At 42.6% G+C, this 22,112-nt stretch overlaps 1 protein-coding gene across 4 annotated transcripts in view; it reads right to left on the bottom strand.

The window, feature by feature from the left end:
• The window catches only part of KPNA1 (karyopherin subunit alpha 1), a 112,394-nt gene that overhangs the window by 61,514 nt on the left and 28,768 nt on the right, over nucleotides 1–22,112 (bottom strand). For all 4 annotated transcript variants that reach the window (XR_012896999.2, XR_012897000.2, XM_075904361.2 and 1 more), the window contains exons 6-7: nucleotides 11,300–11,431; nucleotides 1,964–2,052 (exon numbers count right to left, since the gene is read on the bottom strand). Coding sequence is in view for 2 of the 4 variants with exons in the window: in XM_075904361.2 (XP_075760476.2) it covers nucleotides 1,964–2,052; nucleotides 11,300–11,431 (221 nt within the window). In the remaining 2 variants the exon portion in view is untranslated. The remainder of the gene's footprint in view (nucleotides 1–1,963; nucleotides 2,053–11,299; nucleotides 11,432–22,112) is intronic.

Below are 22,112 nucleotides of genomic sequence, written 5' to 3'. Positions count from 1 at the left end.
AATGTGTGGTCCCTATCTGTATTTTACTTAGAGTTATGCATGCATGCCATGTGTGTGGAGCCAGAGAATTTAAAAGAAGTAGTGTTCATTGGTCTACGCATGTATCCCTGCTGTGTCTGATGGTTTTGCCTCTCCAGTTCCCCTTTCACTGCAAATTGAACAGATCCATAATAGAGGGGAAGGAGAGTAGGAAGTAGAATACAGGTAAGAATCACATCTTGAAAACTTCGTTAGGTTTAACCTCTTCTTTCAGGGATAGTCCTACTGTATTGCACTGAAGGCAATTACCCAGTAGTACCTAATTTGGAGGAAAGTGCAAGGAAGTGAAATGATTGAGTAGAGGATCTCCACACTGAATGAAGCACGTGGTAGAGTCCTGTGCAGTGAAGGTATGAATTGAACCTTGACCTACACACCCAGAAGTGGCAGATTGTGGAGAGCGGCCACAACTGACATCTGGGCTCTTATAGGATGGGCTCTCACCCCAAGAGGTGGAGGCAGTCCCAAAAAGTCATAGCATAGAATCATAGGGGTGAAAGAGACCTCACCAGGCCATTGAATCCAACCCCTTGCCCAAAGCAGAACCAACCCCAACTAAATCATCCCAGCCAGGGCTTTGTCAAGCTGGGACTTTAAAACCTCTAGGGATGGAGATTCCACCACATCCCCAGGTAACCCATCCCAGTGCTTCACCACTGCCCTAGTGAAATAGTTTTTCCTAATATCCAACCTAGACCTCCCCCACTGCAACTTGAGACCATTGCTCCTTGTTCTGCCATCTGTTACTATTGAGAACAGCCTGTCTCCAACCTCTTTGGAACCTCCCTTCAGGTAGTTGAAAGCTGCTAACAAATCCCCCCTCACTCTTCTCTTCTGCAGACTAAAGAAGCCCAAATCGTCAGCCTCGCCTCACAAGTCATGTGCTCCAGCCCCTTAAGCATTTTAGTTGCCTTCCTTTGGACTCTCTCCAATGCATCCACATCCTTTCTGTAGTGGAGGGCCCAGAACTGGATGCAATACTCCATATGTGGCCTCATTACTCCTGAATAAAAGGGAATAAACACTAGATCTGCTCCTACCATTGCATCCTAATATGTCATTAGCCTTCTTAGGCACACCACTGACTCACTACCAGCTTCTCTTCCATTGTAATCCCCAAGCCATTTTCTGCAGAAAATCTGCTGCTTTGCCAGTTGGTCCCCAGCCTATAACAGTGCTTGGGACTCTTCCATCCCAAATGCAGAACTCTGCACTTGTCCTTGTTGAACCCCCATCAGATTTCTTTTGGCCCACTCCTCCAATTTGTCTAGGTCACTCTGGACCCTATTTCTACTCTACAGCGTATCTACATCCCCCTCAGCTTAAGGTCACACGCGAATGTGCTGAGGGTGCAATCCATCCCTGCATCCAGGTCATTAATAAGACTCCACCTTAATTAGACTCTACCATACGACTTTGAGAGGAGTGAGTTTAGTACAGTCACTCTGTCCCCTTTCTGGAGAAGAAGCACCAAATGGTAGAAAATACAGCAGCATGTGTTAAGCAAAACAGATCAGCTCTTGCTGTGGCCTCTGAATTGGCTGTCCACCAAATACAATTCAATTCATTTTAAATCTCATTCCTGCAATCCAGTGTAAAAAGAACTGCTCAAACAAGCCAGTCACATGAGAACATTTACAGAAGCTAAACCTACCATCTGGTACCAAGAAGGATAAAAAAATAAAAATGAAAATCTAATTTTTTACTGAAAGAAGATGTTTTTAAATGGCTTATTTAAAAAAGTTACATAAATAATTTAACTTGAAATTATGTCTACCTATGCCAAGGCCTAAGCTACTTATGTGTAGCTGCAAGGTTACACATACTATATACAATTGTTGTCCTGTAACGTCTGGCCAACTTAAGTCTTCAGTACTATTGTCAGTATCATGAGCAGGAATCGATGAAAACAAAACAGACTTACTGCAACAGAGTGGGTAGGATGTTGCAGTCCAACACATAGTCTCTGCACATGGTACTGTCTCCAGCAATATTGCCAAGCGCCCAGACTGCCTGTGAAGAAAAAACAAACAAAATACTTGTAACTCAAGAAGTTTTCCTTTATAGTGCATGTCAGAATGAGAGCGATACCATGCTAATGAAGACATCTTAAGCTGACTTATAGGAGTGAAATATAGTTCACTTGTGAATTATGGTTATACAACCAGGCTCACTAGCTGGCTCTTCGGAAATACCAACAAAGGGAAATTCTCACTAGCAAGAGCCAGAACAATATTAGCATTTCCTAAAAGTAGCGGAGTGAGTAGGAAAAAAGAATCAAGATGAAAATACACAAAATCCAAATGGAAAGCCAAACTAATATTTAGAGTCCAAGCCTCAAGAAATGTATAGCTCCCCTGCAATATACTCTTGAAAAGAAAGCCACGGGAGGCAGAACCCAAATATTGTCTACAAGCTGAACAATGGACATATATGGTAGGAAAGTCAGGACAAACTGTCTAGCAAGTCCTTAGTGGGACAACTTTTTGTATTCGAAGCAAGAGGATGTAACAATAGGGTGGCTATTTTAGATTGGATTCTGACTAATGGGGTGGTAACTGTTGAGAGTCTGAAGGCAACTTGGGTAAAAGTGAAAATGAATTAGAGTTCCTGATTCAGAAAAGCAGATGTGAGAGCAGCAAAATAGAGATTTCAAAATAGCAGACTTCAACAAGCTTAAGGAACTCATAATTATAGCTCCAAAGGAAGGAAATCTTAGTGAAATCGAAGTTCAGGAGAGCTGACAGTTTATAAAAATACAATATTAAAGGCACAACAACAGAGTAACCTGATCTGGAGGAAAGATGGCAAGAGTAGCAAGAGCCCAATATGGCTGCATAAGGCACTCTTTAAAGAACTAAACCAGTGGTTCCCAAACTTTTTGGCATCACACCCCCTTTTTGATTTTTGAGAAACCCTCACATGCCACTCCCCCCACCCCATAGCAGCAAAACTTGGGGGGGGGGGGAAGAACTGACCGGGGCCAAAAAACAAAAATAGCAGCAAAACTTGGGAGGGATTGACCGGGGTGGGGGGGGAGGAGTGTCACCTTACCTCCCCCTCCCCCCGGAATTTCTTCACACCTCCCCGGGGGGCATACACCCCAGTTTGAGAACCCATGAACTAAACATTCAACAAGGAATCATGCAAAAAGTAGAAACAAGCAAATTGCTAAGGATGAGTATAAAAGAATAGACAAAAACAGAAAGGCAGAAGCACAAAATAAATTATAACTATCAAGGGACGTAAAATCCAGTAACAACAGGTTCTATCAATGTGTTAGAAGCAAAAGAGAAATACAGAACTTTGTAAGTTCATTACTTAGAGAAGAAGAGCAAATAATGGATGACAGAGAAGGCTGAAGTGTTAACTTTTTAAGCTGAAGTTTTAAAGTAACAGACACCAGATGATTAAAACAATATTAACAATGGGGAACAACAGGTTAAAGAATATGCTTAGATAACTTAAATGTATTCAAGTCAGCAGGACCCGATGAAAATAATGTAGTACTTAAATTAGCCAAACCAATCTTTGAATCATTAGATATCATCTTTGAAAGTCATGGAGAATGAGAGATCCCAGAGGACTGAAAAGAGAACATAATATTTAACAAAAAAGAGGGGAAAGAGGAACTGTAGATCAGTCAGTCTTACTTAATACCTGAAAAGATACTTGAACAAATTATTAAACAATCAATTTGTTCAGTCCTGAAGTAATAGCTAATATAGATTTGTCAAGAACAAATCATACTGAACTAATCTCATCTCCTTTAACAGGGTAACCAGCATAGTGGTTGTGGAGAGGAAGAAGCAGACATGATATATCTGGAATTTAGTGAGTCTTTTGCAACTGCCATTTGATATCTTTATAAGCAAACTAGGAAATATTACCTAGACAATTTCCTGGAAGGATTTAAAATCATCTCACACTGTGGGTGGGGAGGGCATAATGGTATCATCTGGTGAGGATCATGATAAATGGGCGGGTGCAGGCAAATCTATATTCCTCCAAAACATTTGCCTCCTCTTTGGGTCCACAATGATCTGTGGAGCTGAAGGAGCTGCAATGGAGCTGTCTGTTGGGCACGTGGAGGTTTCTGGGATCTATACATAGTCCAGCGTTCCCAGTAAGGCCAGCTGGGTGGCATGGGCATTGGTAGAGTTAGCCATTGGGTGAGCTGCCACTGCGGTGGTTGCTAGGTTGGACTGGGCTAGAAGTGTCACAGTACGTAGACCAGAGAATGTATCTTCCTCCTCATAACTAGACAGTGGAGGGAATGAAGCAGTTGGAGTAGCTGGCAGACTAAATCTAGACATTGTTGGGGTGCCATCAGTACCAAAGAGTAGAGTCCCTAGTTGAAGTAACTGACAAATCTGCTTGGCAAGAGAAATGTTGTAGTGCCAAGATGATCAGTACATACCAGTATTGGTGCCAGAGAAGCAACAGGCGGCTGCTTCTGTACCGTCGGTCAAGGTTTCCTCTAAGCTGTGTGGCAGCATGGCCCTGCAGCAGCTTAATGAGGCCTCCCAGCCAGGGGCTCGGGGATCCACAAACGGAGCTGCCTGGCTGAGGGAGGGGCACTTCTCCCTCAGCTACAGCAGTAGCTCTCTGCTGAGGACAGAGCAGTGAGTCTCTCCCAGCCAGCAGGGACATGTCCCTCAGTGCTCAGTATCTGACGCCGGACGGACTGATTTCTCCATGAGTAATCACCTTTAGTTGAAGCTCTCTGGCCTTCCTGATTCTGGCTGTGAGTTTCTTGCTGGTATTATGGTCCTCACCCAAGCAGTAAACACAATGGGAGTGTCCAGGGCTTGACAAATAATACAATCTATTCGCCCGAGGCGAGTGGATTGCAACCCGGAAGAGCTGGGTTTGGGCAATCTGTGCATGCGCAGAACGATCTGCGCGTGCGCAGATTGCCGGACAGAGCGGCTGGCGAACGGGGCTCGCCACAGTTCGGCGAGCCCTGAGAATGTCTGCCAAACAGGAATATACAGTCTGCAAGTAATGCAGCATTTGAAACCCGGGGAGCCAGGCATATCCCTTTGTGGGGAGACAAGTCACGAAAGTAGCAACTAAAAGCATTTTTTTTTTTTTTTAAAGAAAAGAAAAACTAGTTGGAAAACCGGAAGAAAGAAAAGAACAAAAACCAAAAAGGAATGGATTTCAACAGCAGGTATGAGGACGACTGCTAAGTTCCAACCAAGGCCAACGGCGGTCGAGAAGGAACTGAAGGGTCAGTTGGCTGCGCATGCAGATTAGTGGTTTCACTGAGCACAAGCCAGGTTCCCACATGCGCAGCCACCAAGGACACTGCTACCACAGTTCTCAGACTTGGGGCTCAGGGACATGCAGACATCTAAAGTGGAGTATCCACAGGGACACACCTCAAAGAAGGGGAGAGTGGTAGGGGGCTTCAAGAGTTGACACCCCTCAGTTCTGCTAGTGCATCCCAACCCCACCCTCCTTAAACTGTCAGTGCACCCCAGTCCCTTGAATTTCTTAGCTCTTCCAATGCACCCAAACAACCTGCACCCCATCTCTCTGCCAGTCCATCCAAAATCCCCAGCAGCTCAATTGCTACCAGTGCATCCTAATCCATACACAAACCCTGCACACATGCATCAACTGACAGAGTCTGTGAACTCTCTGGGGCTGAAACTGACTCTTATTATTACGGTGTTACAGCAGCACCACTATAGTGAAGGTTCTATCACAATTTCTATCTCTGTGTCAACCCTTTTACAGTCCTAGATGCTGAGTCAGATTCTTTTGAATGTGGTGTGTCTCAGGAGAGTGCAGGAAGAATAGATTTTGGCACATTTGAGATAGGATCTGCAGAGATAGAAGACATGCTACATATATAGTGATAGATAAAACTCAGGTTGCTTGCTACAGGTTGTCTCTGTTACAAATCTCTCCTCCCCCCTGCCCTTGCCTTTTTGTCCTTTGATAGTGATAGACGGAATCTTGTAGATAAGAGTAAATGGGTTGTAAAAGGAGGTCAGGAGCTTATACATTTCAGCAACTATGGGGTTGGCAGAGTAAAGGCATATATGTTATGGGAATTTATTGTGGAATTGCTGAAGTTTGAGTTTTGCTCAATTCAATGCTCTGCATGGAGATGACATACCACCAAGCAACTTTAATTCCGTGCTAACCGTTTATTAGTAATAATTAATTCCAGCCAACAGGGGTTTATGGAATTAACTTGATATATTTTCTGATAAGATTACTAATCAGACTGATAAAGAGAATACAGAATTCTGTTGCACAAACAGTAAGACAGCTGACTTGGTAACAAATAAAACATGTAGATGGTATCACGAGCTTTCGTGGATGCAACCCACTTCTTCAGATGGCTGGAGTATTATACTCCAGCCATCTGAAGAACTGGGTTGTGTCCATGAAAGCTGATGATACCATCTACATGTTCTGTTAGTCTACTATATAGGTATAGCACTCCGGTACTACTGGACTATTCGTTTAAGTTTTTCTAGTTACAGACTAACTCAGCTACCCTTCTGAAGCTTTTGGTAACAAATAGTCTGATTTAAAAAATAGAAATAAAATCAGTGCAGATGAAAACTACCTAACCGATAAGTTTCACAGTGAAACTGTAATTGGGGAATAATCTGCAAGCATGTGTGTTTATTAGTGGGGTCCCTCAGATTGGCTCTTCATTCCACATGGTTTAAGACAATGATTAGGAAGGGTAGTACTGTAGCCAAAATGCAAATATGATGCCTGGATGTATAAACAGGTGAATCTTGAGTTAAAAGATTGTGTTACTTCTTGTTTGGTGCTAGTGCAGCTGTTATTGGAACACACTGTCCAGGTTTTGGTTGGCAGTTTTCTTATTATGTGGTAGGCTGGGGTGGGAGAAGGGTTTGTTCGGGATTTTCGGTGTGTTTTTCAGTAATCTGAATCCCACAACCAAAAGTTCAACTATGAGGACATTGTGGATAATTCTCTGAAAACATCTGTTCAATATGCAATGGCAGTCAAAAAAAAAAACCCCTAATAGAATGTTAGAAAGGGAGAGATCATAAGACAGGAAATATTATGACACTATATACATCCATGGTACACCCACTTCTGGAATATTGTGTATAGTTCTGGTTACCTCATCTCAAAAAAGATACTAGAATTGTAAAAATTATAGAGAAGGGCAACAAAATGGTTAAGGATATGGAACAGATTCTATGAGGAGAGATTAAATAAACATGTATATCTTGGAGAAGAGATGACTAAAGGGGGGATACTGTAGAGACCTATAAAATTACGAATGGTATAGGAAAAATGAATAGGGAATAGGAAAGTGTTATTTATCCCTTTATGTAATGCAAAGTAGGGGCCACTCAATGAAATTAATAGGTGGCAGGTTTAAAACAAAACAGAAGGAAGTGCTTCTTTACATATCACACAGTCAACATATGAAACTTGTTGACAGGAGATGTTAGGGTGGTGAAAACTATAACTGAGTTAAAAAAAATGAGCTAAGTTATTGATGGGCCTGTCCTCCACTGTCTATTAGCCAACATGGTCAGGAATACAACCCCACGTTCGGAGTATCTCTAAGCTTCTGACAAACATTCCTTGTAAGCTGTGCGCCTATGCAGCTGCTCAGGAAAGATTCAAATGCTTCCCAGCTGATTAGCAGAGCAGCTACCCTAGTTTTTTTTGTTCATTCATTTATTCAGTCACACATGCCTGGAGCACATAAAAATGTATTCCATATATGGATGGAAAAAATCTGTACATGAATGGAAAAGACTAGATGGAACACTGCCTCTGACTGACAGATGCTTGGACTGGAGGACAGAGGATGGATCATTCAATCACTACCCTGCTCTGTTCATTCACTCTGAAACACAGGCCACTGTCAGAATAATAGAAACAGAGCTGGAAGGGACCTTAGAAGACCATCAAGTCCAGCCCCTGCCCAAGGCAAGACCAATCCCAATTAAATCAACCCAGCCAGGGCTTTGTCAAGCCAAGACTTAAACACCTCTAGGAATGGAGATTCCACCCCCTCCCTAGGTAACTCATTCCAGTGCTTCACCACCCTCTCAGTGAAATAGTTTTTCCTAATATTCAACGTGGACCTCTCTCACTGCAACTTGAGACCATTGCTCCTTGTTCTGCCATCCCTCACTACTGTGAACAGCCTCTCTCCAGCCTCTTTGGAACCTCCCTTCAGGAAGTTGAAGGCTGCTATCAGATCCCCCCACTCTTCTCTTCTGCAGACTAAATAGACCCAACTCCCTCAGCCTCTCCTCATAGGTCATATGCTCCAGCCCCCTAATCATTTTGGTTGCTCTCCACTGGACCCTCTCCAATGCATCCACATCCTTTCTGTAATTGGGAGCCAATTACACTTGACACAATACTCCAGATATGGCCTCATCAGAGCCGAGTAAAAAAAAAAAATCATATCTCTAGATCAACTGGCAATGCTCCTCTTAATGCACCCTAATATGCCATTAGCCTTCTTGGCTACAAGGGCACACTGTTGACTCATAGCCAGCTTTTCATCCACTGTAATCCGCAGGTCCTTTTCTACAGAACTGCTACTTAGCCAGTTGGTCCCCAGCCTGTAACAATGCTAGGGATTCTTCCTTCCCAAGTGCAGGACTCTACACTTCTCCTTGTTGAAGCTCATTAGATTTCTTGTGGCCCAATCCTCCAATTTGTCTAAGTCACTCTGGACTCTATCCCTGCCCTCCCCTTAGCTTAGCCCTCCCCTTAGCGCATCTACCTCTCCCCTTAGCTTAGTCCAGTCAGGATACTGGACTGGATGAACCATTAGTCTGATCCAATATGGCCGCTCTTACATTCTCGTGTTCAGAGAAATGCAGAAATTCAAAATTCCTGGGTTGAACTCCAAGTTCTGGGTGGGTGTTTTCTCTAGTGGCTATAAACCATATTGTCCCATACAGTACTTCTCTGCTCTAATACCACTTCCCCAACAGCTTCTGTCACACACACTGCTCCCTACAGTCCTCTAGTTCATGCCCATAAGCCTCCCATCCCCGCTCATGCATTATCCCCACTTGCTCATCTCTTTGCATGTGAATCAGCCTAATTCCTTTCCCTTCGTGTTGCCTGACTGCCAGAAGGGGTGGCACTGAAAGAACAGAAGGTAATCTCCCTAGTCTGAATTTCAGTGTTCAATATCAAAGAACAATTGCAGGGAAGATTCTGCTCAGCTGATAGGTCTGGGATGCTGTATGCTAAACTGCTCTCTGGGGGTGGTGCAGGGTAGTGAAGATGGAATTTTGGAGAAGCCTATAAGCAGCCACTGAGCATGTGAAAACTTATTTTGAAAGGCTTACAACTTAGCCAAATGTGGGTAGATTTTCACAGGGACAGCAGAAAGCACAGGCCTGATATTAGGGCCAACTCCCTAGTATTTCCAGTTATTTGAAGTATTTCAAATTTCCAGTCCCTCTCAAAAAACAGCTAGCACTGAAGTTTTCTAATGAAATGGTTATAAGGATTTTTAACATAACATTTTCTTTAATCTTGTTATCTGAATCAGCTACATTGTTTTATCTGAAATTTTGAAGAATTCAGCTGGAGTTAGACTTTAGCATGTTTTTAAAGCACAAACAGCTTAAGTCTCGTAAAGCTGTAAGCAACTGGAAACAGGGTCTTCTAATGGAAAATGTAAGGCAACCTTAAATATAGGCAATGCTAGTCACACCATCTAGAACAACAACAAAAATCATAAAGTGATCTAGTATCATTGGACAAAATGGGTTCATTACAACATATACCTTAATACAGTCAAATGTAATGTCACTCATCTATGAACATAGAAAGTAGGTATCACAGAATGGAGAACTGTCTCATGGAAAAATGTCATTTTGAAAAGAACAATGGGTCATGGTGGATAAACAGCTAAAAATCAGAGTTTCCCATAAGATACTGCAACTGACAGGCTTAATTCAATTCTTGGCTATAATAAGCAGACATATATCAAGTATAAAAAGGAAGGTGACATCACCTATGTATACAGAATTGGTGAGGGACCATTACTTCAATTGTGCCCAAGTCTTATGATCTCAAATCACAAAGTATGTTGAAAAATTAGAACAGGTTCAGAAGAGGGACTAATAATTTGAGAATGAGAATACATATTGTACAGTGAAAGAGTTCTGAAAGTTTGATCTACATAGTTTATCCAAGAGACAGTTTAGAGGTTATTTGATTGCTATCTATAAGTAGCTACATGAGAAGATAAAAGACTCTTTAATTGTATAGTCAAAGAAACAACATCCTGTGTCTGGAAGCTGAAGTTTGATAAACTCAGACGCGAGATAAGATGCACATTTTAAAAACAGAATAACTATTGGCACAACCTATCAAGAGATGTGGTGGATTCACTGGGCTTCACAGTGCTGCCGCTTTGAAAAGCTAGGAGGAGTCTGATGCCAGGCTCCTGTGGCAGCATTTCAAAGAGGCAGCCCAGCGTGGAACTCTTTGAAGTACCACTTTCTTTCCTGCCCCCTTGCTGCCTCATTCTGATAGAGGGAGCAAAGGAGGTGGGAGCGACTATCCGATAAGCATTTGTCGACTATCCGACAAGCTTGTTGACTATCCGATAAGCATTTGCTCATCAGATAGTTGACTAATCGACTAGCCCTTCACATCCCTAATCAAAACTGGATGTCTAAGATATAAGGTCTGGCTCAAATACAAGTTATGGGATTGATGCAGAAGTTACTGAGTGAAATTTTTGGATAATGTTATGCATGAAGTCAAGCTAGATTATCGTAACGGCTAATTATATCTTTAAAATACATTAATTTAACCTGCAGAATACTTAACTGCACACAATAAAGATTGAATGCAATATTTTTACATTTTAGTCTCATCCGACCATGAGCACTCTTTGCTCCTTAAAGTTGTATTCTGTTTCAGAATGTTTCTCCTAAGACATAATAAACAGTAAACATTTCTTTAATGTTAACGTGCTTTCCTATTCAAGAGAACAAGCAATAATTCTCATTCATGCTTTACCTCATTCAATAACCGTCATTTCTGAAGTACCTTTTTAAAAACAAATAAAGTAATACAACCTCCTTGGAACATAGAAAAGTGTTATTAATTGCTATAGATGACATTGACAATGGGTATATCACTATCAAATATACCATTCTGAAAAGCACTGGAAGACATTGGATTCTCTTGCTAGGTTAACTCCTGTGCCCTTGCCTAGGAAGAATCAAAAGATATCACTCTTGATTTTTACCTGCTCTTGTACATCTTCAAATTCTGAGCTGAGAAGCTCTATAAAGATAGGAACAGCTCCTGCTTGAATCACAATTTGAGTTTGAAGGGAATTTCCCGAGGCAATGTTTGTCAGCACCCAAGCAGCTTCAAACTAGAACATGAAATACAGAAGTGATATTCATTAGATGCATTCAGTAGCATACACAAGTAAAAGGAAGTTTAAACATCTTCTATAAAAAGACAGCATTACAGAAAATAATGGTGTAGCTAAATGAATTAACTAGGGGGGAAATTGCCAACATTTTCAAAAACAAGAATGTACATTTAAAAGATGATTTATAGAAATAATATCAAATTTTCTAGAGCATCTCAGCCACCATTTATTTTTATGAAACTTCACAGAAACTTTTACTTTTTTCTATCCCATTACCTCTTTGACAAAGGGACTAGTATGCACAAATGAAATCCTAATATATGAGTTTTCACACAGGTATAATTCTGAGGCTAGGTCTACGCTGCAATGTTAAATTGGAAAAAGAAATGCAATTTGAGGTTTGCAAATTGTGTATCTTTTTTCCCCGATTTTCTTTCGAAAGAGGCTTTTCCAAAATTTGATGCGTCTACACAGTACCAAATTTCAGAAAAAAAGTGCTCTTTTGACACATCCCTTATTCCTCATAAAACAAGGTTTACAGGGATGGCAAAAGAATCATCCACTTTTCCGAAAAAAATTCAAAACAACAGACGCATTCCTTGGCATGGCATTCCGGAAAAACAATGCAGTCTAGACGTAGCCTGAGACTCTTAATCAACCTGTTCAATGCACTGCTCAGCTATCTACGTGAATATGCATTAAGGGCCGGAGATGGATGAATAGTTTGAGTGACACAAGCGACTGATACATCGAAAAAAGAGGTGTCATTTTAGAATAAATAGGAATGAAGACTGAGGTTTTCCTAACCTTTTTACAAGAAGTTTCCTTCTAATTATGACCTAATATTATTCTACAATAAAGAGTACTATATTTCTTCAGTTACCCCTACGTTCTATATCACTGTTAGGATTTATTAGCGCATGATGTATATTTACACACACACACACACACACACACACACACACACACACACACACACTTTAGTTAAATTAAGATCTTGAATTAACAATCAATCCACATAATCATTTAAAAATTACAAATATTTTAAACAAAAAACAATGTCATTATTAGTCAAATTTATGGGTTTTTTTTAAACATATCAGACATTTTTACCGTGAGTATCAATCATTTACACACTCTAATTTGATTGGATTGCCCAAGGCATATGGAAAGCCAAATATTCCTATAATGTGTTGGCAGAGGAGTCAGAATAAGATTATCTAGAAATCAATTTATAGTACAATGAATTAAATCTGAAATGCAAAAACAAAAAACAAAACAAAACAAAAAAAAGAAATAGCACCAATAGATGGAAAGTAAACTAGATATTATAAATTGTTCCAAACTTAATATCAGTAATGAATTTTTAAATATATAAATTATTCTTTATCCAACTATATCCCTTTAAAAGATTAAATTTACTTTAATTTACTCTCCTGGAAGAGTCACTAACTTCTAAAGTGCAGTAGGGAACTACACATAGGAATTAATGATTAAATCAAATATAATAAAAGTCATACACAGATCCTTAAGGGGATGAAAATCAGGACTCAACAGGTATGAGGGAGGTGTTTTCAAACTCCAAGTTTAAATTTTATTAATAATATGCATTTAAAACTTGTCCCCCATCCCTGGAAATAAATCTTCTTGGAACTTGCTGGTTTCACTGACATATATCAGAATGCATTGTTCTGTGACAAGACAAACAGGATATGCTGCAATGAGATTTCTGGTATTTGTGATGTCAGACTGCAATAGGTATCTTCAGTGAACAAGGAAGTAATCAGCAATGTTTCACAGAACAGAGGGAAAACTCTTTAAAAAGACAATTAAGACTGAAATTTACTATCTTCCTGTAATTTTTCTTCTCTGAAGCAAGCACCTGGTGCTCCATGACCTACTAAAACTGGGTTATTTTTCCTCATCTTCCAAACGCACATTCCTCTTTTAAAATAAAATAAAACAAAACAAAAAACAAAACATTGCACACATCCCACTCTCTAGTTTTACAATGTATAAAAGCTTCAGAGGGATAGCCGAGTTAATTTGTAACAGGAAAAACTCAAAAAAAAACAACAAATAGTCTAGAATCATAGAACTGGAAGAGTATCAGAGGGGTAGCCGTGTTAGTCTGAATCTGCAAAAGCGACGAGGAGTCCTGTGGCACCTTATAGACTAACTGAAGTGTAGGAGCATAAGCTTTCGTGGGCAAAGACCCACTTCGTCAGATGCATCTGACGAAGTGGGTCTTTGCCCACGAAAGCTTATGCTCCTACACTTCAGTTAGTCTATAAGGTGCCACAGGACTCCTCGTCGCTTTTGCAGAACTGGAAGAGACTTCAGGAGGTCATCTAGTCCAGCCCCTACCCAAAGCAGGACCAAGCCCAACTAAATCAACCCAGCCAGGCCTTTGTCAAGCCAAGTCTTAAAAACCTCTAGGGATGAAGATTCTACCTCCGTAGGTAACCCATTCCAGTGCTTCACCACCCTGCTACTGAAATAGTTTTACCTAATATCCAACCTAGACCTCTCCCATTGTAACTGGAGACCACTGCGCCTTGTTCTGCCAGCCATCACTACTGTGAGCAGCCTTTCTCCATCCTTTTTGGAACCTCCCTTCAGGAAGTTGAAGGCTGCTTTCAAATCCCCCCTGACTCTTCACTTCTGCACACTAAACAAACCCAAATCCCTCAGTCTCTCCTCATAGGTCATGTGCTCCAGCCCCCTATTCATTTTGGTCGCCCTTCGCTCCAATCCTTTCTATAGTGGGGGGCCCCAGAATTGGACACAATATTTAGGGTTGACAGAGAATTTAACCAAAAATACCACCCCACCCCCCCAAAAGGACCCTGACAGTTATTAAGCAAAAAACAAAACAAAAAAAATTACAAAAAAAACAGCATGGCCCCTTTAAGGTCTTTGTGGCTTTTTTTGGGCCGGTGGCCATCTTTTTTTCTTACTCTGTGCCAGAAGAGAGCTCCCCTGCAGAACCAGGTAAGCAGGGGAAAGGAGAGGCTGGGGGGACCCCCAGGGGCTGGGCCCAGTTGCTGAGTGTGGTAGAGTTGCCAGGCGTCTGGTATTTTTGCCTCCTGGCTGGGCGGGGGGGAAGGGGAGGAGAAAATACCGGACATTTTAGGTGTCCAGCATTTTCTAATTTTTTTTTTTTAAACCAGACAGGAGGCGAAAATACTGGACACCAGGCAACCCTAATAATATTCCAGATGTGGCCTCACCAGACCTGAATAAAGGGGAATAATCATATCTCTGGATCTGCTGGCAATGCTCCTCCTAACGCACCCTAATATGCCATTAGCCTTCTTGGCTACAAGGGCACACTGCTGATTCATATCCAGCTTCTCATCCATTGTAATCCCCAGGTCCCTGTCTGCTGAACTGCTAATTAAACAGTCGATCCCCAGCCTATATCAATGCTTGGGATTCTTCCATCCCAAGTGCAGGACTCTACACTTGTCCTTGTTGAACCTCATCAGATTTCTTTTGGCCCGATTCTCCAATCTGTCCAGGTCTAGTAGCACCTTCAAGACTAACAAAACATGTAGATAGTATCATGAGCTTTTTTTTTTGTGAGCACGAAAGCTCATGATTCTATGTGTTTTGTTAGTTTTTAATGTGCTTACTAAACCAGTGGTCTCCAACCTTTTTAACCTCAAGATCACTTTTTCAAAGTAAGTGCAACGTAAGATCTACCTCAACCCAAATATCTTTGCCCCACTTCCTTCCCCCCATTCTCTGAGGCTCTGCCCCTGCTCTACCCCTTCTCCGAGGCCTCATCCTGCTCACTCCAACCCCTTTCCTCCCCGAATCTCATTCACTTTCACCAGGCTGGGGTAGCGGGCAGGGGTCCAGGCTCTAGTCTTGGGCCAAGGGTTAAAGAATGTGGGAGGGGAAGTCCTGAAGGTAGGGAGGTCGGGTGGGTTCTGGAATGGCCTAGAGCAGTGTTTCTCAAACTGTGCTCTGCGGAGCCCCAGGGCTCTGCAAGACATCTCCAGGTGCTCCGTGAGGTTGACAAACTGGAAATATCGATAGGTACAATTAGTGGACCGCTGGGCCTCCGCATACATTTTTATGCATGTGAAGGGCTCCGGAGCCCAAAAAGTTTGAGAAATGCTGGCCTAGAGGATTACCCTGGGGAGTGCAGGGTGGTGGGTTTGAGTCTCGCTAGGGTTACTAGATAGTTTAAAAAAATACCAGACACTTGATCTCAGATCCAAGGGGGGAGCAGGGCACGGGGTTGGCCTGGTGGGGGGAGCGGAGCTGGCCACGAGGGAGTTGGGGGAGCGGGGCTGGCCAGGGGGGAACCGGCCACCGAGGAGTGGGGTTGGCGGGGGAGGGGGCGCAACCAGCCATCAGGGAGCAGGGCTGGCTGTGAGGGGATTATGGAGTGCGGGGCTGGCTGGGGGTGGGGAGTGGGGAACTGGCCGGCAGGGAGCAGGACTGGCTTTATGAAAACTGGTAGTAGTGACAGGTAGTGTGTACAAAGGGCAGAGGCAAGGACTTAAAAGCCAGCTCCCAGCATGTACTGGCTCCAGCTTACCCACCTCACCCTCCATGCTGCTGCCTCTCTGTCGGAGGCAACAACAGTGGGGGAGGGAAAGTATGTAATTGACAAGATTAACTAATAAACTTGGGTTTATCGGTTAATCGTGCACTCATCTACACAATGACACCCTTAAATTGGTGCATGCATCATTCTTGTATGAAGTTAGAAATATGAAGTACAAGACTGTTTATAGTTTTAAATGTGCTAATGAGAGCCATTACTGGTTCCCTTCCCACAAAGCCTTAACTTATGAACAGCCTTTTTTCTGTAAATCTAAGTAGTGGTTGGTGACCATACCACCTGGTTCTGGGATTCCATTTTTCCATAAAGAAGGGGGGAATATAGAACGAGGGGTTCACGCCCTGTGGAAAGATCTATTTAAGCAATGGAAAACTATCAGCCCTTTATCTTTGGCTGGCCTGGAAAACCCTGAAAGGATACAAAAAGAGCTGGAGACCCAGTCAGGGTAAAGAATTAGTCTCTGATTTGAAGATTATGCCTGAAATAAGATCAGCTCTTTAGGGTAAGAATCTGGATAAAATAAGTTTTATTTAGTGAATTAGAACTAGCTAGGAGTTTTCTTTTGATTTAGTAACTTACTTTGATATGTTTTGGCTTGCAACCACTTAAAAATCCTACTCTTTTCATTTAATAAAAATACTTATTTTTTAATCAGACCCAGGGTAAATAATTGTTACCTAGCTGGGTAGGTGGAGGGATGACCAGTTTGCCTATCTCTCTCTAATGAAGAAGGAAAACATACTCATGAACTTTCCCTGTCTAAAACTTTTACAGAGAAAGAATTATTTAATTTGAGGGTTGAATTCCTGGATGTTGTGCCCTAGAATTACATCCTCCCAAAGCTGACAAGTTTCAGTGTCTGCACTGCTCTTAAGGGAGACGGTAACTCCAACTCTGTGACTTGTCTGGGAGAGCCCAGAGAATCTGGTCCAGCAGGACAAGGTGGTAGGAAGCCCTAGAAAACAAGGCAGCGGATATCCTTGGCATGATCAGCAAACCGGAGAACAATCAATCCCAAGGGGATTTCTGTGCCCATCACAGGCACTTGATCCAAAAAAGCTCCAATAGCTGCTTGAGCTTTGGTATAGTAGGCACTACCATGTCAGTTGCAAGGATATATCAGCAATGTCAAAGCACAGATGTAATGCAGGATGAAATCCTCTGCACTGAGACTGTAAAGCCTTTCATCTGGTCTGCCACTGACACAAACAGCAGTGATGAAGACCTGAAAGACCTCATTCCAGGTGTAAAGCCAAAGCCCTTATAACATTCAAGGAATGCAGTCTCTCCTCATCTTTATGAAAATAGGTCTTAGGAAAGAAAGTTCATAAGTATACGGCTTGAATGAGGTGGAATTACAATATTACTTTAGGCAGGAATTATGAAGTAGATGAAGGTATAACTCTTCCTTATTAAAAAAACTGTGCTAAGAACTTCCAAAGCTTTTAACTCTGCCATTCTTTCCACAGCAGCAACAGCTGCCAAAAAACCTACTTTCATGGCCAGATGCAGCAAATAGCAAGTAACCCTGGTTTCAAAGGGAGGACACTAACTGACTTAGCACCACTCTAAGTGACAGGAAGAAATGGGATCTATGATGTAGAGATGTAACCTGTCCAGATCCTATCTGAATCAAATTGGTACAGGATTAGAAGATACCGAATAGGCTACAGTTGGACATAAAGTAAAAATAAGCTGCCAGGTGAATGCTGTTTAAACTAATCAATAGGCCTTCTTGTTTTAGGTGGAACAAACAGTCAAAAACATGTTCATTAGAGGCCAGGACAGACAAAATACTCTTCTGTTTTGACCATAAGGAGATTCATTTCCACATCAACCTCTAAGCTTCTCTAGTGGATGGCTTTCTGCTAGGTAGGAGAATGCTTTGCACAGTCACTGAACACTCTGCCTACCAAAGCATTACCTCTCGATCATCGAGATGAAGAGCAAGTACTCCTGCAGGTCCTATCACTGCATGACAAGCCCAAAGTAACTTAAACCTGCCCGGAAACTCTGAGATGAAGTCTGGCATGTTGAACCACATATCCCAGTGTTTCTTAAACTTTTTAAGACCGAGGAATACCAAATAATTTTTTTTATGGGGAACACCAAGAATTTTTTGTTGAGAAAAAAAGTGGGGGAGGAAAAAGGGCTAGGGGGAAAGTTATTGAGCCAAAAAAAATTGCCTGTCCCTTTAAAGGGCAGCCATTTTGAATTCTGTTCTTCGTGGCACACCTCTGACTGCCTCACGCCGGTGTACCACGGAACACAGTTTAAGAAACATTTACATTCGTAAGAGGCCATGTGTCCCAGTAGTCCAAGACTTTCTTTTACTACTGTAAGCAGATGAGCGTTTATATCTATGGCCGTGGTTTCCAACACACTAGCCACATGTGGCTATTTGGCCGGTTGACTGTGTCTAGTTGGCTTGAACAATGTGGATACAGGGCATTCCCACTATAAGTCGCCCTTGTATGCATCCATTCCGCACTGAAGTCATTGACGCTTGTAGGAACTGATGCGTTATAAAGCCTCCCATTCCCCACTCAAGTTGCACAAAAAAAAAAAAAAAAAAAAAAAAAAAAAAATTTGCACAAATGGAAGTCAGTCATGGGGAAAAAAATTCCCCGCTTTAAGTTGTTTTGCTATAAGTCCAAGGTTTTTGGAACGTGTCTTGGACTTACATCAAAGACAGCCTGTATTTGGCTGGTTGAGTGGGGCTAGCTCGCTATAGCAGTAGCCACTATCGTGACTACTGCTTCAGAACTGGTTGGACACCATGAATCTATGGAAATGTTTAATGCCAGAAATCTGGCTTGAGGTTAAGAATGCCCTAGCTACTGCAGAATCCAGGATTGCTCCTATACATTCTGTTCTCCGAACTAGGAAGAAGATTGACTTGTCCTCATTAATCAACAAATTCAGCAGTCCAAAGAGGGAACAGATCCTGGATAGATCTCATAACAGCCAGTCATCTAGGTGACGAAATATTTGCCCACCTTGTTTCCTTAGGAATCCTGCAACCAAGGTTGTGCATTTTGTAAATACTAGCAGAGCAATAGACAGGTCAAAGTGGAAGACTGTAAACTGATGCTGGATATTGTTGAGCAGAAGTCTTAAGAATTTCTGGAGGCTTGGATGGATTGCCAAATAGAAACAGGAATCCTTCAAGTCAAGGGCAGCATACCAATCATGAGGACCCAGAAAGTGATCCAGACAAAAACTTATTTACTTAATATTTTTGTTCATACTTCCCATGGAGGATGGCCTGAGACTCTTTTTGCCTTTGGAACCAGGAATAGGACTAAAAACCTTTCCTTTAATGGAGGTTGGGGAAACCACTGCTGGAGCTCCCAGCAGAGAAGAGACTGCATTTTTCAGAGAAGGTCTTTAGGGACAATAGTCCCTAAAGAGAGCAGGGAGAGAAAGAGATGGAAATAAACTGCTAGGTATATCCCCATTCCACAGTTCTTAGGAGCCAGCAATCTGTGGTAATAAGACCACACAGACAGGAAGCAGGATTCCCTGTTTTTTCCAACAGGTTAAGGAGAAACTAGACTGATGTGATCTGGCACTTTGTGCTTGACAAGACCATCCAACAAATGGGGTCTGCTGACTGCCTAGAAGAACTTGCTAAAGAATAAAACTAATAAGGAATTGGTCTTCTCCCATGGTTCTTTCCTTGTTTTCTAGATTGGTTAGGTTGCTTGGTGGAAAAGGCAGGTCTGCATTATTTTAAGGAATGGTGTGTAAATTCCCTATAATTCCAAAATGGCCCTCAAACATTAAGACTGTGGAGCATTTCCTGCTGCATTTACAAGAACATAGGACCATCAGGAGAGAGATTCTGTGTCCTCTGCTGGACCTCCTGTGAAACACCCAAGGATTGAAGCCATAAACATCTGTGCAGAGATACAGCAGATGCCATGTCTTTAGCCATTGAATATGCCCCACTTAAAGCCTGAGGCCTGAGCCACTATCTTGCTCTTATTTTAACAGAGTCTGGAATTCCTGTTTCACATCCTTTGGCAACTTATCTGAGAACTTCTACATATTATCCCAGATGGAGAAGTCATTATCTGGCCAACAATGCTTGTTGGTTAGCAATGTGAAATTGTAGACCAGATGTGGAATAATTTTTCCTACCAAAAATGTCAAATTCCTTTGCGTCATTGTCTTTTGGGGACAAAGAACTAACCTGACACACACTCATTTACTGCCAAGAAACTAAGGAACCTGACCAGGGATGTGCATAAACATGATCCTGGTCTTGAGAAAGAATGGGATGGCTTCTTTCTGTTCTCTTGGCTGTTGGAGGCAGTGAGGATGGCATATGACAAGGATTATGTAGGCTCTACAATGGCTTCATTGATAGGGAGAGCCTCTCTAGAATGTCCTGCTAACTTCAGAATGTCCACAAGCTTATGAGGACTCTCCTGGACTACCTTAACAGGGGTATCAAGAAAAGTCTCTTTAAAAGGTCTTGGTAAGCTTTGTAGTCATCTCAGACTAGTGACATATCTCCAAGAGCAATAATCTCATCAGGCAATGAGAAAGACAAATGCAAATCCTGCTGAACTGCAGTGAATGGATGTTCCATAGCTCAGAGGCTTTGGGGGCTTAGCTCAATAGCAAAGACATATACCTGGACCTCATTACATGAGTCAGCACATTGCCTGGCAGGAGATCTAAAAAGGGAGGCTCTGGATGAAGATGACTTGCCCCAAGGGGTTCTAATAAGGCCAAGTGCTCCAAGGTTCCCTTAACTTGGACCATATTGGGACAGAGTGGGCATTAGTAACAAAACTCCTTCAATGAAGAAGGGAATGTCATTATCTGTGAACCAGTTGAGAAAATGCTGGATATTCAGTATACTGCGATACCGCAGACTGACCTCAAGCCTGAGGTAAGTCTGTCCCTAAGGCCTGAGGTTAGCTCACCTGGAACCAAAGTATCTCCTGTACAACAGGGGATTCTGGTATTGAAAGGCAACGTAGATCTTGTACTGCTGTGTAGACATCCAGCATCATCAGTACTAAGACACTTTCTTATTGCTGCTGATGTTACACAGAAGTAGTCAAAATGCTAGTACTAGAGAACATCTCTTGCCAAAGGACATACTTCCCCATCCACCTGATTACTTACCAGAGATTTCAATCATCTAGTGCAGCTAATTCTCAGCACCATGAGGCTACGTCTACACTGCAAGCTATTTTGGGATAAGTCTTAAAGCAGCCTATTATTTTGAAATAATGGACGCGCTATTCCGGCACCCCTGTAACGCTCATTCCATGAGGGTTAAGGAATGTTTTGGATAGCACAAATTGCGTAGCTAATTTCAAGGTAAGGGTGCAGTGTAGACGCAGCCTGGGTGATTTAACCTCTTAGGCTTCTTCCGTCTCACCAGAACAGGGGGTTGCGTGCAGGCATTCTGAAGCAATATCTACCTGATGCTAAAGTTCATGATGCATGCTAGGGATATGAAGGACTAGTCGACTAGTCACTCCCCACCCCCCCCACCCCGCTTCCTGCCTCTATCAGAGAGAGGAAGCAAGGGTGGGGGAGAAAAGAGGGAACTTCAAAGAGGCAGAGCCGCTTGAAGCCTGGGGCCAGGCTCTGGGCTCCATGCAGCGATGCTGCTTTGAAACACCTCATGAAGTCTGAGGCCTGCTGGGGTGTCCCCAGGCTGCACGCGGCGTTTCTAAGCAGCAGCGCTGCATGGAGCCCAAAATCAGCTGGGGACTCCCCCGCTGGCCCCAACCTCCATACACTGCTGGCACTTTGAAACACTGCAGGGAGACCAGCATCAGGCTTCTTGTGGTGTTTCAAAGTGGCAGCATGGCATGGAGGCCAGGGTCAGCAGGGAAGTCTCTGGCTGACCCTGAGCTCCATGCAGAGCTTTCACCTTTGAAGTGTAACAACAGCCCTAGAATGCATTGACTATTTCAGCCATGGCCAACCTGCAGCTCGTGAGCCGCATGCAGCTGGCTCTCTCCCCTGCCCCCCCCCCACCCCGGTGCATCTCGTATCTCGTGAAGCTACCCCTGTGGCTTGTGAAACAGCCCCTGCCTCCCGGCAACCTGTGCTCTCTGGGGT

Source organism: Pelodiscus sinensis, chromosome 1, assembly GCF_052426305.1.
Source record: "Pelodiscus sinensis isolate ZL-2025 chromosome 1, ASM5242630v1, whole genome shotgun sequence".
Classification (NCBI taxonomy): Eukaryota; Metazoa; Chordata; order Testudines; family Trionychidae; genus Pelodiscus; species Pelodiscus sinensis.
The sequence above is the reverse complement of the archived record's forward strand: the minus strand, read 5'-3'. Positions and strand labels throughout refer to the sequence as shown.